Source organism: Zeugodacus cucurbitae, chromosome 3, assembly GCF_028554725.1.
Source record: "Zeugodacus cucurbitae isolate PBARC_wt_2022May chromosome 3, idZeuCucr1.2, whole genome shotgun sequence".
NCBI lineage: Eukaryota > Metazoa > Arthropoda > Insecta > Diptera > Tephritidae > Zeugodacus > Zeugodacus cucurbitae.
Window position 1 is genome coordinate 27,971,232 of NC_071668.1, and position 18,425 is coordinate 27,989,656.

At 36.0% G+C, this 18,425-nt stretch overlaps 1 protein-coding gene across 10 annotated transcripts in view; it reads left to right on the plus strand.

Moving 5' to 3' along the window:
• Window positions 1–18,425, plus strand: part of LOC105212871 (neural-cadherin) — a 246,526-nt gene that overhangs the window by 88,340 nt on the left and 139,761 nt on the right. For all 10 annotated transcript variants that reach the window (XM_054228303.1, XM_054228308.1, XM_054228304.1 and 7 more), the window contains 2 exons: window positions 13,740–14,193; window positions 17,397–17,613. In XM_054228303.1, coding sequence (XP_054084278.1) covers window positions 13,740–14,193; window positions 17,397–17,613 — 671 coding nt within the window. The remainder of the gene's footprint in view (window positions 1–13,739; window positions 14,194–17,396; window positions 17,614–18,425) is intronic.

The following is an 18,425-nucleotide window of genomic DNA, read 5'->3' on the forward strand; positions in this document are numbered from 1 at the left end:
ATGGCATTAAGTAAAATACAATGCGATAACCGCTGCCTGAGCGGAAAAATAGTATACGGTGTTAGTCACAGCTGCTGCATACAACAATGGCAGCAATAACAATTAGCAGATTATTTTATGAACAAAACTTTTGCATTACGACAGTGTCTCGCCGTCACAAATCGACTTCACGGCCTACCCGGCAACTGAGTGTCTGCCTGCCGCACAGTCGTCTCTTTGCCACTTAGCAGTGCATGCTCCTTACAACCGCTCTCCCACCTTCGTATTCCAAGCATAAATCCGCAATTTTTCGTACTATTTTATATTCGCCATCAGCACCTGTTCGATGCGGCAATTATCACACCGACCAATGGTTTGCCGCCAGCATGTCGTCATTTGTCTGTGCCGAGTTGTTATTTGACACCATCTAAAGTGAATGGCTTTATTATCATTTAGTCAGGCAGCAGTTGCAGTTGTAGCATCAATGGTAACTGCAATAGGCAAGAGCATTATGTCTCACCGTAATATTATACAAGCACTACATACAAAGTATGTGTATTTACATTTGTATAGCGCCAACTGCCAGCGCTAAGCAGTAGCGCATGGCAGTGGCAGCCACAGCCGCTATTATGGCTAACAACTTGACTACTGTGGCAGCCAACCCGAAGTTGCCACATGACTTGTTTCACACACACACATACACATGCCAGCATACAGAGTGCTGCGGTCGCACATGCGTTTTATGATAATCTCTTCTTGCGCGCCAGTTGCTTTAAGCGCAGCCCACACTCTGCTACCGTTTATGTGTACCACAGCGTTTTTTACTCATTGCTGTCCCCGTTTTGCATTTTGTTAAGTCGCTTTGTGTGTGCGTTTGTCCCATGGACCCTTTGCCGCTGTCGCCGTCACCCACCTAGCGTTCACCTTGTCCACCTGCGACCACGACCTGGTGTTTGTCGCGCCTCGCCACACTTGTGGTGACTGCGCTTCTGCTTCAGCTCCGGTGCAGTGCAGTAGTGCCAGCCAAGTCAGTGACTTATGGCAATGGCGTTGCACGTTTGCTTACCACTGCTGCACTGCGCTCTGCATATATGGTTTTATTTTATTTTTGTGCGTTTTGTTGCTGTTTTTTTTCACTTTGTGGCCTCATTTTGTGGAATTTCTCAGTTGACAAATTTTTATGGTCACTGCATATCATCGTCGCTAGGGTCGAAAAAAGGAGATGTTCAGCTTTACGCAACGCTGTAAAAATGTGCAAATGTGTAAAGGACAATTTTTAAACTTTTTCTTAAAGTTTCTACTTTGTTGATAAGTGTAATTAGAATTTAATTTTATGGTAATTTTTCAGGTGCGTGAACGTAATTTGCATTTGTGAAAAAACATAATTTGCATTTCATCAAAACATTTGTTATATTATTAATTTTAAATTTCTGTAAATTTAGGAAAATGGTATAGATTTTGAAACATATAGGTTCGTTACAAAAACTACTGATTCTTTTGATTAAATATTAAAATTTCAAGAAAAATCTTCCTTTGATTAAAATCAAAAAAAAAACTCTTTCATTTCATGATGTTTCAACAGAATCTTGACAGCTGAGGTTGGAGCAGTCTTATACCTGAGACAGTCATGTAGTATGCTTCAGAAACCATATGTGTATCACCGGTTTTCCGAATTTTGTTTGAAATGGTGTTCCGTACTGTCTGAGACTGTCAATCCACATAAAAGTAAATCAAAGATCAAAATGATTTTTTTTTTTCAATTTGCCGAAGTGTGACAGAAACGTGTGTGTATTTAATACAGTACTCAATTCTGCGATTCAAACAAATATAAATTGCTTTAAAATTGTACATTTTGTAAAGCAAAATTATTCATAATAAAACTATGAAGCTTTGGAAACAAAAGCATTCAATCTCTTTCGGTAATATCGTCCCCTCAATATAACAATAGCGTATAATTTTTTTTGGGTTTTGAGAAAATCGAGTTTAAAGTTTTTGTCAAATCAGAAAACATGAACAAACAAGTAAGGAAGGGCTAAGTTCGGGTGTAACCGAACATTTTATACTCTCGCAATTTATTGATGTAATTTTATAAAGATAACACAAGTCGACCCATATATTTGGTATAAAGTTCAATAGAATAACGAAAATCATCATAAATAGTATATGGGGACTGAGGTAATTTCTAAACCGATTTCACTCGTTTTCACCACCAAGATACGATATATCGAAGACTATACGCTCACTTAATTTAATATTACTTATAATTAGGTATATGGGATCTGGGGGAAGTTATGACCCGATTTTTACCATTTCAGGTACAGAGATAAACTGTTATAAGAAAAAAATTCAGAGGGAATGAATTACATTAAAATATCTGAGGGATTTACCTATATTTTCGGTGAAAAATTAACCTTAGGCACTGAGTTCTTCATGTTCGATATCAGGGGCCTTGAAAAGTCATGGTCCGATTTTGACAATTTTTCCACATGTGATGTCACAGCTCAAATACAGTATTTGTGTAAAGTTTTATTCCGCTAGCTTCATTGGTTCCTTATGAATAGATTATAAAGTGAACGAATCAGATGGAATTCAAAATTCAGTTATATGGGAAGCAGACGTAGTTGTGAACCGATTTCGCCCATATTCATCAGGGTGTCAAGAAAGTGTTATATACCGAAATTCATTGAAATCGGTCGAATAGTTCTTGAGATATGGTTTTTGACCCATAAGTGGGCGACGCCACGCCCATTTTCCATTTTGTAAAAAAATCGTAGTGCAGCTTCCTTCTGCCATTTCTTTGGTGTTTTTGACGTTTTTCGTTAGTGAGTTAACCCACTTTTAGTAATTTTCAACCTAACCTTTGTACCTTTGTTTGGAGGTGGGCGTGGTTATTACCCGATTTCTTTCATTTTTGGACTGTATAAAGAAATGGCTAAAAGAAACGACTGCAGAAAGTTTGGTTTATATAGCTTTATTGGTTTGCGAGTTATATAAAAAAAAACCTATTTGGGGGCGGGGTTACGCCCACTTTTCCAAAAAGATTACATCCAAATGTGCCCCTCCCTAATGGGATCCTATGTTCCAAATTTCGTTTTCATAACTTTATTTATGGCTTAGTTATGACACTGTATAGGTTTTCGGTTTCCACCATTTTGTGGGCGTGGCAGTGGACCGATTTTGCCCATTTTCGAAAGCAACCTCCTCAGGGTGCCAAGGAACATGTGTTCCAAGTTTCATTAAGATATCTTAATTTTTACTGAAGTTATCGCTTGCACGGACAGACGGACAGACGGACAGACGGACAGACGGACGGACATACATCCGGATTTCAAATCCACTCGTCATCCTGATCATTTATGTATATATAACCCCATATCTAACTCTTATATTTCTTGGTGACACAAACAACCGTTATGTGAACAAAACTATTATACTCTGTGCAACAGGTTGCGAGAGTATAAAAACATGAACATGAAATTATACACCATTTTTTCCAGTGACATTTTGACCCACTTTGTGGAAGACGAAATTTTGACGGAGATTCTAAATATGCAATAAAAAAACAAGTAAGGAAGGGCTAAGTTCGGGTGTAACCGAACATTTTATACTCTCGCAATTTATTGATGTAATTTTATAAAGATAACACAAGTCGACCCATATATTCTGCATAAAATTCAATAGAATAACGAAAATCATCATAAATAGTATATGGGGACTGAGGTAATTCCTAAACCGATTTCACTCTTTTTCACCACCAAGATACAATATATCGAAGACTTTACGCTCACTTAATTTAATATTACTTATAATTAGGTATATGGGATCTGGGAGAAGTTATGACCCGATTTTTACCATTTCAGGTACAGAGAGAAACTGTTATAAGAAAAAAATGCAGAGGGAATGAATTACATTAAAATATCTGAGGGATTTACCTATATTTTCGGTGAAAAATTAAGCTTAGGCACTGAGTTCTTCATGTAGATATCTGGGGCCTTGAAAAGTTATAGTCCGATTTCGAAAATGTTTCTATAATTGGAGCCACAGATGATATATATATTATCTTCATTTGTTCCTAATGTATATATGTATTATAAAGTGAACGAATCAGATGGAATTCAAAATTGAGTTATATGGGAAGTAGACGTAGTTGTCAACCGATTTCGCCCATATTCCACCCGCGTCATCAAGAAAGTGTTATATACCGAATTTCATTGAAATCGGTCGAATAGTTCTTGAGATATGGTTTTTGACCCATAAGTGGGCGACACCACGCCCATTTTCCATTTTGTAAAAAATCTCAGTGAAGCTTCCTTCTGCCATTTCTTATGTAAAATTTGGTGTTTCTGACGTTTTTCGTTAGGGAGTTAACCCACTTTTAGTAATTTTCAACCTAACCTTCGTATGGGAGGTGGGCGTGGTTATTATCCGATTTCTTTCATTTTTGGACTGTATTAAGAAATGGCTAAAAGAAACTACTGCAGAAAGTTTGGCTTATATAGCTTTATTGGTTTGCGAGTTATATACAAAAAACCTATTTGGGGGCGGGGTCACGCCTACTTTTCCAAATAAATTACATCCAAATGTGCCCCTCCCTTATGGGATCCTATGTTTTCATAACTTTATTTATGGCTTAGTTATGACACTTTATAGGTTTTCGGTTTCCACCATTTTGTGGGCGTGGCAGTGGACCGATTTTTCATTTTCGAAAGCAACCTCCTCAGGGTGCCAAGGAACATGTGTTCCAAGTTTCATTAAGATATCTTAATTTTTACTCAAGTTATCGCTTGCACGGACAGACGGACGGACAGACATCCGGATTTCAAATCTACTCGTCATCCTGATCATTTATGTATATATAACCCCATATCTAACTCTTATATTTCTTGGTGACACAAACAACCGTTATGTGAACAAAACTATTATACTCTGTGCAACAGGTTGCGAGAGTATAATAATGGCGTATGAGCACATACGTATTGTTATATTGAGGCGACGATATGATCTTTTTAAAATCAACCGTTAATACCGTTAAAACAGATATTGTATCCGGAAATCTAACAGTCTACTGAAATTATAATTTTTGATTTAGAATATGTTTGGATATGTTTAGAATACGTTCAAAAATTAACAGAAGCATTGCAACCAAACAAGGAAGGTAATAAGTGTCCACAGTTCTCCAAAAATGAAAATAAAAAGTGGTATCTCAAAGACACATAATGTTCTTTCAGTTTGTACAAACCACTCATCCACGCTTCATTTAAACCTTATATTTCACCAGGCTTTCCATTCTTAGAATACGAAATAAAAGAGTCCGTTAAATCTTTGACCCCAAAATGTATTCACTGTTATCCCCCTAAATGTGTATGACGAAGACGTGCCACTTGAGCAGCGCCATTGCTTTTTATTTGAATAGCACTCAAATTAAGCACTGCGTTGCTGTTGTTTTGCGAGCGCAAGGTGCGGAGCGCTTTTAATATTCAACAAAAGCTAAAATCCGACAGTCGAGGAAAACAAATACCAGGACATGGTATATGCTGCGTATTTATATTTAACACAACTACACCTTCGCATCACTCCATTCTGCTTCCCCAACACCAAAACAACTTCATCATCACCGTCTTTGTCGAAGCGCTGAAGTAGTCCTTGAAAATTCTTATTGTTTTCACTTCACATAGTCATGTTATTCACTCGACGTATGCGCCACCATGATTTAATATGTAGTGGGGACAGTTATGAGCGGTGGGTGGCGCATGTGGACCCACATCAATGTTTGAGTTCAGTCCGGCAAACAATAGAAGCCTAAACATATTCTGGAATTAATCCGCTTCTCACATAGTTTGGGGTAAGTATGTAGGTGTTATGAGTAGTGGAGAAAGAACCCAAATGGCAATAGCAACTGTGGGAAACATAATGTGATATTCACTTCCCAGCCGTTATATACACTGCCGTTGACGATTATGAAATTTCTACTCTTTCAGTTTGTTCACCATTAACACAGAGCATTCGCCATTGATTCAGTTATTTACGATACTAAATATTTATTTGCTATTTTCTCTGCTTGGTATGAGCTTTTTGTGAAGGTGACGAGTTGCGGTGCATTTAATCCGTTTGCTTTCATTCTATTCTAACCAAACCAGCGGTAAAGCAGATATTAGAAAACTTAATGCCATAAACTTTGATATTACGCCTTTGAGCAACGAGTTTATCTATGCGGATAAAAGCACAGAAATTCACTCGAGTTTATTATTTATTTATTCAATTGAAATATACATTCAGTACTTTGCGATTTTGATCTTCACTTCTATTTCCATGAAAGCAAAAAAAAAAATACTATAGTATATACCAAGGTGAAAAGAAATATTTATGTTGATAAATTAGCAGTTCTTATTGTTATCCATTGCATTATGTTTCATCAACTCTTTCATAAATTTGAGAAATACTGCCAATAACTTGAAACAGTGACAATATGGAGTTCACTGTTTATACGCAATACAAAAACCTATTAAGGTAGCCAACGCTTGTAGACCGCTAAGTATACATTAGTCGCCTTACATACATATATAGTCGCCTTATGTGATATTAAATCATAAATCTATTTAAAAAAGTCGATTTTCGTGAAAAATATTTATCACATGGAATGTTACAAAATAGCTTAAAAATAATTTTCCAATAACTTCCATTCATATGATTAAATCAAAGATTCTGTGGTAAAAACTCTCATCCCATTAATTAATTCAAACTAAAACACCATGTTAAAACAATTCTCAAAAAATGCATTCATTCATTCTCGCTTACGCAATGCGAAGTAAAGGATGTCCTGTCATTTTGAGGAAGCAACGGCGACTTGCTTGCTGAAAGCATTAATCCTTGACTTAAGTTTTATGTTTTGATATCACTTTAATGGAAGCAGAAGCAAGCGTAAGAAATGGAAAGAAATGGTAAAAGTGAAGAAATCCAAGTCTGTTGAAAGCGCACGGAACTTTATACCATTCAGCTAACAGGCAAACTTATGCAGATTTCTCTCTAAGAAATATTAGGCGGAAGATGGAGTATTATACGGGTTTGTTAAGGAATAAAAATATTTAGCAGAGGCCAGGGAAGAGGGGTATGTTTAAGAAGTAAAAATCCAGCTAAGCTACCATAAAGTAAGATGGCACATAGATTGTAGAAACAGACGACGTGCAAACAAATAAACAAGCGAACCAACGAAGGCGTGCGCACAGTGGCAGGCAGGCAAACTGACAGTGAAAGGCAGACAGTCGCATAGCCATAGACATTTCAGCAAGCCAACAAGGCAAGGCAGCTCAGACAAGAGTGGCCATTGTGTAGGCGTGTTGGCAGGCGGAATTAAGATGTAGTGGCAGCAGTAACAGTAGCAGCGATGGCGGCAAAGCTTTAAAAATGGCAGCCGGAAGCGCGCAAAGGCAGTCGAGCTAAATGCCACAAAGGCAGACACGGATACATCCTAAATTTACACACACCCACTCATATGCGCTTACATTTAGCAATTGTTCTGCAGTTAGACACATGCACTTGCAATAGCAAAAGCCATAAATACAGTGCCGTTATTCCGTCAACCAACCAGCCTACTTGTCAGCCAGCAGTTGGCTGGTGAATACAAACGCGTTGCGGAAATCCTGGCTGCAATGCAGCGCGCAGCTAAATTTTCATATTCATTGTGATTTTCGCATTCACTTTGCCAAGCTTTTCATACACTCACTCACTCATTCGTTTGTTGAAATGTGGCGGAAGACAATGCAATGAGTGCTGAATTAAAATACATACAACATACTTTGAATTCTTCCGCCGACTTGCTGCTGCTGCTGTTGCTATTTCTTCTTCCAAGTTATACTTCCTTCGTTTGTTAGCGTTTGCCTCGAAATTCAATTCCATTCAAATGTGGCACACTGACTGCTTCCTAGTCAAGGCTCATGCTGCGGGCATAGTGTTACCAATAATTAACTGCTGCAACAGTCAGACATTGTCTATTAGAAGACTACGCTCCTCCTTGTAACTCACTGCGTTGCCTTTGTTGTTGTAGCGATGTATGTAAGTTATACGTCGAGTTGTGAGTTCAGAAAACTATATGGTGTCATAACCTGTGAACACACACTAATTGCGTAAGTCTTGCAAGAGCTTACCCGCGGGACATCCGAATGAAGTCAAAGCAGTGTTGTAGCTTTCACATGTACTTAACTTTAGTCGGAGTTTATTATTTAAATTGTTTTATTTGCAAATTTGTAAAATTTCTACAACTTATCGCTGCTTTGATGAAAACTTGAATCAAGGAATCTCAAGAGAATGCAGTTGAACTTCCATAACTCGAATCACTATAATCCATAACTTCGACACTTCTAATTATAAAAGTTTGTATTAAAACAAAAAACTTTTCAAAAAGCTATAAAATATAGATTTCTACAATGTTTTATTTATTTACTTCGCATAAAATTTTATGTATAGCGTTAAAACATGTTGTCTGTAATTTTGTTTCTTGCAGTTTCCTATAGTTTGGCACATGACGTCTGTATTCTATATCTTTGTTACATGATTTATTCAATGCATAAGTGTAATAATTTTTGTTTGCCTATGTATGATACAAGGAGAATCTTTTAAAATTATGCCACGATAGTAAAATTTTAAATTTTGTACAATGACCTGCTCGAAATGTTCGATTTATGAAGGAATTTTGAATGAAATTTTACTTCTAAACGCTATTGCCAATTGAAGAGTTCGAGTAATGGTGATCTTCGAGTTAGAAGTTCGCGTTATGGAAGTTCAACTGTATTATCGTATATTAGATAATTGAAGTGTTGAAGTTTTTGTTTATTCTGTTAAAAAAAGTATACCCTGGAGAAGTTAACAGCTTAGTGCCAGAAGTGATATTTTTCAACGCAAGCTCTGGTATTAGTTATTCAAACCAATAATAATTCAAAGAAAACAATTGTTATCTAATTATTTTGTTGTAGGCTACATAAAAGTCTAACAAGAAGAAACATAATTTTCCTGCAATGAAGAAGGAAACTTCTTACATTTATTAGTAGTATATGTAAATGAGTACATTATACAATGAAGAGCACACTTCACATCCAACTTTCTCTGCTCGCTTTATGTAAAAGTAGAAATTGTCAATAAAAGCGAAGTTTAATGAGTTAGTGTTTATTATTTCCAGTGAGAGTAAGAACTCTGCTTAGTTTCCAACAACTGCCGTTACCCAAATACTATTTGTAGAATTATAAGGAAAATTGTTTTAGATTAATAATGTTTCACCAATCGTTTAAGAAACAATCATTCATGTATTAAAGCTCATAGTAACCATTTCAAAGGTCGAAACAGGTTTTAATGTCTGACGACCACAAGCTTACCCTCCTTAAGGTATCTTTGTACAACTAGAGTGTTCAACTGCTAATTTAAACGTCTCCCCATGGAACAAATTCGGCTCCTCTTCTAAGTGGTAACTATTTACCTTAATCCTAGTGTCAGAATTTCATTTAAGAAATTTGTGCCAGTCTTTTATTTTCGCATTTATGAAAATTTTTCAAGATTTTTTGCTTAGTATTTTCTGTAACATTTAGATACATTTTAAATTTTATAAACATCAATAATTTATTATTTGATCATTATTGCTTAGTCATTCTATAATTTCCAATTAATTTCAATATTTCGATTTTTTAATACTCTCGCAACAAAAGTTGCTAAAGAGAGTATTATAGTTTTGTTCACCTAACGGTTGTTTGTAAGTCATAAAACTAAAAGAGTTAGATATAGGGTTATATATATCAAAATGATCAGGGGGACGAGACGAGTCAAAATCCGAATGTCTGTCTGTCCGTCCGTCCGTCCGTCCGTCCGTCTGTCCGTGCAACGGATAGCTTGAGTAAAAATTGAGATATCTTAACGAAACTTGGAACACGTATTCCTTGGCACCCTGAGGAAATGGGCAAGATCGGACCATTGCCACGCCCACAAAATGGCGAAAACCAAAAACTTATAAAGTGTCATAACTAAGCCATAATTAAAGTTATGAAAATAAAATTTGAAACATAGGATCGTATTAGGGAGGGGCACATTTGGATGTAATTTTTTTGGAGAAGTGTGCGTGACCCCGCCCTCAAATAGGTTTTTTTATATATAACTCGCAAACCAATAAAGCTATATAAACAAAACTTTCTGCAGCCGTGTCCTTCAGCCGTTTACTTATACAGTCCAAAAATGAAAGAAATCGGATAATAACCACGCCCACCTCCCATACAAAGGTTAGGTTGAAAATTACTAAAAGTGGGTTAACTCACTAACGAAAAATGACAGAAACACTTAATTTCACATAGGAAATGACAGATGGAAGCTACACTCAGATTTTTTTACAAAATGAAAAATGGGCGTGGCGTCGCCCACTTATGGGTCAAAAACCATATCTCAGGAACTACTCGACCGATTTCAATGAGACTTGGTTTGTAATAGTTTCCTTACATCCCAATGATATGTTGTGAAAATAGGCCAAATCGCTTCATAACCACGCCTACTTCCTATATACCAGAACTTTGAAGACAATCTGTATCGTTTTCTTTACAATATATAAAGTAAGCACTAGTGAAGATATCGGTGCAGAACTTTACACAAATACTATGTTAATAGTGTGGCAGCCCCATTCTAAAAATCACCGAAATCGGATTATAGGTTTTTAAGGCCCCTATATCGAACACGAGGATCTCGGTGCTTCTAACCTAATATTATGGTTTCCAACTTTCAATGGACTTTATACAATATATATGACGAATATGTGGGTCAAATTATGTATTATATAATATAAATAAAGTTAAATAAATAAATTGCGAGAGTATAAAATGTTCGGTTACACCCGAACTTAGCCCTTCCTTACTTGTTTTCATTTATTTTCTTTTTTTTATTTATTTTTTATTCATAACTTTTTTATTACTGTATTCTTTGCGACTGTTTCTTCTTTGTTTATAAGCTTTATGTGAGCAATTCGATTTAACTCAGACCGCTTTATTTTTCGAAAAACAGTTGTGCAAATTGGTATAAAGCTTCTATAGATTTATATCAGGTTGCCTTTGTTTGTATCTCTGTGTACTGACTTCAAAGCAAATATGCGCATAAACAACTGTCTTTCAAGGTAACCCAGTAAACAATGAATAATCAACAAGTAAGGAAGGGCTAAGTTCGGGTGTAACCGAACATTTTATACTCTCGCAATTTATTGATGTAATTTTATAAAGACAACACAATTCGGCCCATATATTCGGCATAAAGTTCAATAGAATAACGAAAATCATCATAAATAGTATATGGGGACTGAGGTAATTCCTAAACCGATTTCACTCGTTTTCACCACCAAGATACAATGTATCGAAGACTATACGATCACTTAATTTAATATTACTTATAATTAGGTATATAGGATCTGGGGGAAGTTATGACCCGATTTTTACCATTTCAGGTACAGAGAGAAACTGTTATAAGAAAAAAATTCAGAGAGAATGAATTACATTAAAATATCTGAGGGATTTACCTATATTTTCGGTGAAAAATTAACCTTAGGCACTGAGTTCTTCATGTTCGATATCAGGGGCCTTGAAAAGTCATGGTCCGATTTTGACAATTTTCCACAAGTGATGTCACAGCTCAAATACAGTATTTGTGTAAAGTTTTATTCCGCTAGCTTCATTGGTTCCTTATGAATAGATTATAAAGTGAACGAATCAGATGGAATTCAAAATTCAGTTATATGGGAAGCAGACGTAGTTGTGAACCGATTTCGCCCATATTCATCAGGGTGTCAAGAAAGAGTTATATACCGAAATTCATTGAAATCGGTCGAATAGTTCTTGAGATATGGTTTTTGACCCATAAGTGGGCGACGCCACGCCCATTTTGTAAAAAAATCGTAGTGCAGCTTCCTTCTGCCATTTCTTTGGTGTTTTTGACGTTTTTCGTTAGTGAGTTAACCCACTTTTAGTAATTTTCAACCTAACCTTTGTATGGGAGGTGGGCGTGGTTATTACCCGATTTCTTTCATTTTTGGACTGTATAAAGAAATGGCTAAAAGAAACGACTGCAGAAAGTTTGGTTTATATAGCTTTATTGGTTTGCGAGTTATATAAAAAAAACCTATTTGGGGGCGGGGTTACGCCCACTTTTCCAAAAAGATTACATCCAAATGTGCCCCTCCCTAATGGGATCCTATGTTCCAAATTTCGTTTTCATAACTTTATTTATGGCTTAGTTATGACACTGTATAGGTTTTCGGTTTCCACCATTTTGTGGGCGTGGCAGTGGACCGATTTTGCCCATTTTCGAAAGCAACCTCCTCAGGGTGCCAAGGAACATGTGTTCCAAGTTTCATTAAGATATCTTAATTTTTACTGAAGTTATCGCTTGCACGGACAGACGGACAGACGGACAGACGGACGGACAGACATCCGGATTTCAAATCCACTCATCATCCTGATCATTTATGTATATATAACCCCATATCTAACTCTTATATTTCTTGGTGACACAAACAACCGTTATGTGAACAAAACTATGATACTCTGTGCAACAGATTGCGAGAGTATAAAAATGGCTTAAAATATTAAGTATTGTAGAATTTTCACATAAGCGAATCTCTTTATTCTTCTTCAAAGATTGAAAGTTAATTTATTTCTTAACTGTATCCATTCTGAACAGCCTCGCTCACTGGGTTACTGTGCCTGTATGCTTTGCATTGGTAAACTTTTTGGGAGCATACACTCCCTACCAACTTGATTGGATTTTTCCAATGTATGGGCTCGGCTGTTGTTTGAATGTGTGCTAGCTACAATCGAATATATACATGTATGTACACTTGTAACGAAAAGTTGTGTTTTTGCGTAGATTGGAAGGACCTGCTTGCCTAGTGGTGCGCTTTTATTGATTTCCTTGCTGTACCTTTGCTTGCGACGTTCATTTTTACTTGCACAAACATCGACATACATATGTGCGTGTAGTGTGTTTGTCGGTATACACAGAAGGTGTTGAAGTACAAATACAGCTATAACGTACACGCTTTGTTGTTCTTGTTGCGCATTCAATGGAGTATTTGCACAAGAAGGAGTTTTACTGTTTCTGATGCCTGTAGCTTCTGCATTTGATATTTATTGCTGTTTTTCTAATTCATTGCATTTTAATAGCTTAAGTGAAATTGAATAGTTCCCAGATCGTTTGACGTAATTCTATAGTATTCTTCGAGTGGATGTATATATGTATGAGTAGGCATAATTGTTGGTTTGTTCCTCTTTTGTTGGATTTACACAACAAAAACACTTCAATAAATCGATACACAAAAGTCGGGTGCTCTTTTCAAGGATAAGCATATGTCCATGTATTTACATAAAAGCGTAGTGTAATCTGAGTATGTGCGAATAGTAAGTACGGCTTCAAAGAGAGCCAATAATGCTAATTTAACTCAGGTCTGTAGAGTGTTCACTTTCGTGTGCTAAAAACAAATAAAGTTGTTTGCAAAGAGTTGGGGGGTAAAGGTTAGAAACGTCTGCTTTAGTTGTTGACAAGCTCAAGGAAAGTAATTAGTTTTTGTTGTAAATTCCCATTCAAACTTTCTGGTGCCAATGACATTGTTTTGAAGTATGCATTATATTGATTTAAAGAGATGTATACTTATAATATTAACCAATATCGTTCTAACATAATGTACCTAAATATCAAAATCTGTTTCTTAAATCACACTAACATATTATTTTTTCTCTTTATTTCTTCCCCTACAGTCTCAGACCTCAAGTACACCGACAATCAGCGCGTCATTATTCATGTAAAGGATGTCAACGATGAACCACCATATTTTATAAATCGTCCGCTGCCTATGCAAGCCGTCGTACAACTTAATGCTCCGCCCAATACGCCAGTTTTTACACTGCAAGCTCGTGATCCGGACACCGATCATAACATACATTACTTTATAGTACGTGATCGTACCGGTGGCCGTTTCGAAGTGGATGAACGTTCTGGTGTCGTACGCACACGTGGCACTGATCTCTTCCAACTGGATATGGAATATGTGTTATATGTTAAAGCTGAGGATCAAAATGGCAAAGTGGACGATCGTCGTTTCCAGAGCACACCCGAAGAGCGTCTATCTATTGTGGGTGGCAAGCGAGCACCGCAATTTTACATGCCAAGCTATGAGGCAGAGATACCGGAAAATCAGAAAAAGGATTCAGAGTAAGTTATATGAAATGAATCTCTAATTGATTTTATACGTGTACAAATCTATATGTATATTCAATAACAAATAGTGAGCGTAAGACCAATATAAGTACATTTTCGGAGATATACGAGTATAGTAGAAACAATATTTTTCTCGCAGTTGGTCTTTTGACAGCTGTTACCTAATTTATACTCAGTTTGGTTTATCATTTCATAATAAACAGATTTGCTCCGGAACAAGGCTTGCTGCTAACATACGGCACCAATTGAGCCTTTCGGTTGGAATTTATTCCAGCCAGTCTCGGACGCTATAATTTTTTCCTTCAAAATCATATGTCTAAAAAAACCCTTTAGTTATAAGATCTCGCAATAAATATCTTGTCGAATATCGAAATTCGCCATATTTCATTAATGTTCCTTTTCTACGAGACCCTCAATATTATTGAGAAGATATCAGAATGAAGCCAATCGCGCAGTATAAATCAATATAATATATAACAAAGGCAACAAACCATATTTTATTATACAATTGAAATACGACTTTTTTCTCATCAATCGAAGACACTGTATAATACTCGGTATTGGACAAAACTAATTTTTTCCGGGATTGAGATATAAATAAGTAAAAATGTGCATTATATTTTTGAAGTTAGTCTCTAATATAGAAATATTTTGTTTTGAAGTTCGAAAAAAGGCTGTTTAAAAATAATTATTATTTACACTAAAAGTCAAAAATAGGGATATAATCTACATTTTCCTCCTCATTTAATGGTGTATGTTTTGGCTCAAGTTTATATAACAGATGATATGAAGAGTAAATTTTAATATATCGAAAAATACTGAACCTCTTATAGCATCTGCCATAAAGATCACATTTGATAAGGAGTTTGGCAACTGGCATTAGTATCTACAGAGACGCAGACGGAGACGGACTTTCAATAGTTTTGTGCAATTTTTATACTCCCGCAACAAAATTGTCATAACGGTTGTATGTAACACCCAAAGCTAAACGCGTTAGATATATAGTTATATATACCAAAGTAATCAGGGTGACGAGTGGAGTTTAAATCCGGATGTCTGTCTGTCCGTCCCCCCGCCAGTGCAAGCTGTAATTTGAGTAAAAATTGAGATATCTTGATGATCTTGATGGTACACCTGTTTCTTGGCACCATAGGAAGGTTGCTTTCGAAGATGGCCGAAATCGGATTACTGCCACATGAAGGGGCATATTTGATTGTAATTATTTTGAGGGACGTGGGCGTGACCCCGGCCCTACTAAATTTTTTCGACATATCTTGTTAACTACAAGTACTAAAGTACTACCTCATACAGTCCAAAACCGGATTATAACCACTCCTACCTCCCATTCAAAGGTTATTTTGAAAACTACTAAAAATGCTTTAATTCAGTAAGGAAAGAAGGGCTGCACACAAATTGGTATACAAAATTTTAATTGGCCACTAATGGGTCAAAAACCATATCACCGAAATTACTCGAGCAATTTCAATAAAATACGGTTTCTAGTGCGGCACCGCTCTTCTAAAATTGCCGAAATCGGACTTTAAGTTTTCAAGGCCCTATATATGGTACATGAGAAACTCAGGACCTCTAATAAATTGTTTGCCAAAAATATAGGAAAGTCTCTAATATATTTTGGAGAAATTGCAAGGAAATATTTTTTTTCATCATCCTGAAACAATGTACTGACTGCTATAGTCATTCCTTTTCAAATCCAGCCGTATGGTTGAGATCATTCTCTTGGTAGGACACTTATCCTTTATACCAAGTTTTTGGCCACTTTGTACATGACTTTTTTTAATATTTGAATATTGATATTTCTCCAAAATCCCATCGACAAAGTGCAATTTGCCTACACCAGCAGCTGTCTCTAAGTCAAAACTAATTTTAGGGTTTTCAAACATTCAATAGACTTTATACCATATGCCAAATATGGGGGTTAAATTGTATGAAATTTTAATAAAATTAAGTGTAAAATTGCGTGAGTATAATATGTTCGAACTTACTTGTTTATATGAGTGTTATCGCTATTACTCGATTTTTCGATTTCTATATAGTAGTGCATTTTTTATGGGATATTTGAAAGTGTTTTGAAAACACTTAACACCTTTTACTTCTCTGCTGGTAAATATTTCTTTTTCGGAAGTTAAATATAAAATAATTTCGCTTAAAGAAGTATAGAAAATTATTATCTTCATTCATCTCTTTAAATGCCAAGGCTGGATAGGTGAACATATTGTGCACTTCAATACTTAATAAAAGTAATTAATTTAGATTTTCGTATCCTCACATAAATTTCCAAATATAATTAAACAGTATTTCTTTTGTCGTACAATCGGAAATTATTAGTATTATGTGCTTTCAAAGTGAAGAGTGTGCACACATACATATATATAACGAAATCAAGTTTCGTTAATGACAATATAATCAGGCAATTTGCTTCCTTGATATGCTGTTTGTGCAATCTTCCTGACTAGTTTGATGTTTCGCTGCAGGGTACCTAAACCCACATGAGCATAAACATACATACACATGTTTTACACATGTGAATGCTTACAGAAGGCGATGAATATACATACTGCAAGGAATCCGCCCGCACATGGAATATAATAAAATATGCAAATTATATTCCAATAAAGTTGTGCAAGACGAAAATGTGCAGAAAAACAAATTGAACTGTAGAGCGGGAGTAGCACGTCAGCTGAGCAGTTAGTCGAGCCAAGCGAACGGGTACGACTGGCTGACTGACTAAAGCTCGGCTCATTGAAATTCCGATAGGAAAACAACTGTAAAATGGCATTTTATATGAAATGAAATGTGTAAACGGAAGGACACATAGAGCCATATCCTAAATTATAAAAAAATATTTGCACACAAATGCACAAGCAAGCCAAACACACGTTAGACACACGTAGAGCGAAGCAAGCCATGCATATGTAAGTATGTGTGTAGGTATACTTGTTGTTGTCAACGTCACTCGACGTGCTGGCACATTCCCGATTTATTTTTCATTTTATGCGCACTTTTGTAGCCAAAAATATTGTGCGATGATGGAAAAAACATTATAACAAATATTAAAATTACAAACTTATATATTTACATCCTTATAAACTTATGTATATACACACGTATATATATATACATATTAAGCTACTTGCGCACAACCATTTCACTTATTCGTACACTTTTCTCTCTTTCAGCATCATCTCGGTGAAAGCGAAATCTTTTGCAGATCGAGAAATACGCTACACGTTGAAGGCGCAAGGACAGGGTGCTGGTACATTCAACATTGGTCCGTCCTCGGGTATTGTTAAGTTGGCGAAAGAATTGGATTTCGAAGATTTACGACAGCCACACGTCTACTCGCTGATAGTCACCGCCACCGAGGACTCGGGTGGCTTCTCCACATCGGTTGAGGTATGTAGACGCACACTTACATATTTACTTCCCAAGAAGTATACACAACAGTATACATTCGCTGGTTTGAGTACTCGATATCGTTTGTATGTCTCTATGGGTAAAAGCGGTTAAAGAATTGTGAAATGCTGCATGCCATAAGCGGATAAGCAGCGGATGTGCGTAAATATGAGAATAAATTTGTGTGTGGACAAGCGTGTCCTGGATGCAGATGCACTCAAGTGTGTACTAAAATTGTTAAAAAGCGCATTCAATGCTCATTTATCAATAATATCGACTAAAGGAGGGTAATAAAAACGTGCAGTTTCTGCACTTTTTTGTTGAAAAATAAGTGGGTTACATGGTATATACTACGGCATGGCTAGTAAAAAAATGCAGTTTTTATACTTACAGCTTGAAAGAATGTTGTAGGGAAGATGCCATTGTTTTTACTTATTCAAAAAAAATAAGTACATTTATATATTAAATAACTTCAATTAAGATAGTTCCAATAATAATATAAATTGTATTTCTTCGCTAAACTGGCGTGGAGTGTGGTGAAATGAATAATCATTCTAATTGATATAATAAAATAGAAAAAGAATAGCAACTCTTCAATGAAGTATTTCATTCGATTAGAACAGAGTACTTCCTAAAAGCTTACAAAAAAGTTAATTGCCTAGTCGGATGTGCGAAAGGCAAAAACTAGTTTCTCAATTATAATCTTAATGTATTAAATTAATTTGGCTGTGCGAAAAGGCAATTAATGGCATTTAAGCCGTAATGAAGTTTTAATGGATCTTCTATGTATTGTAGTCAAAATTTTTATATTC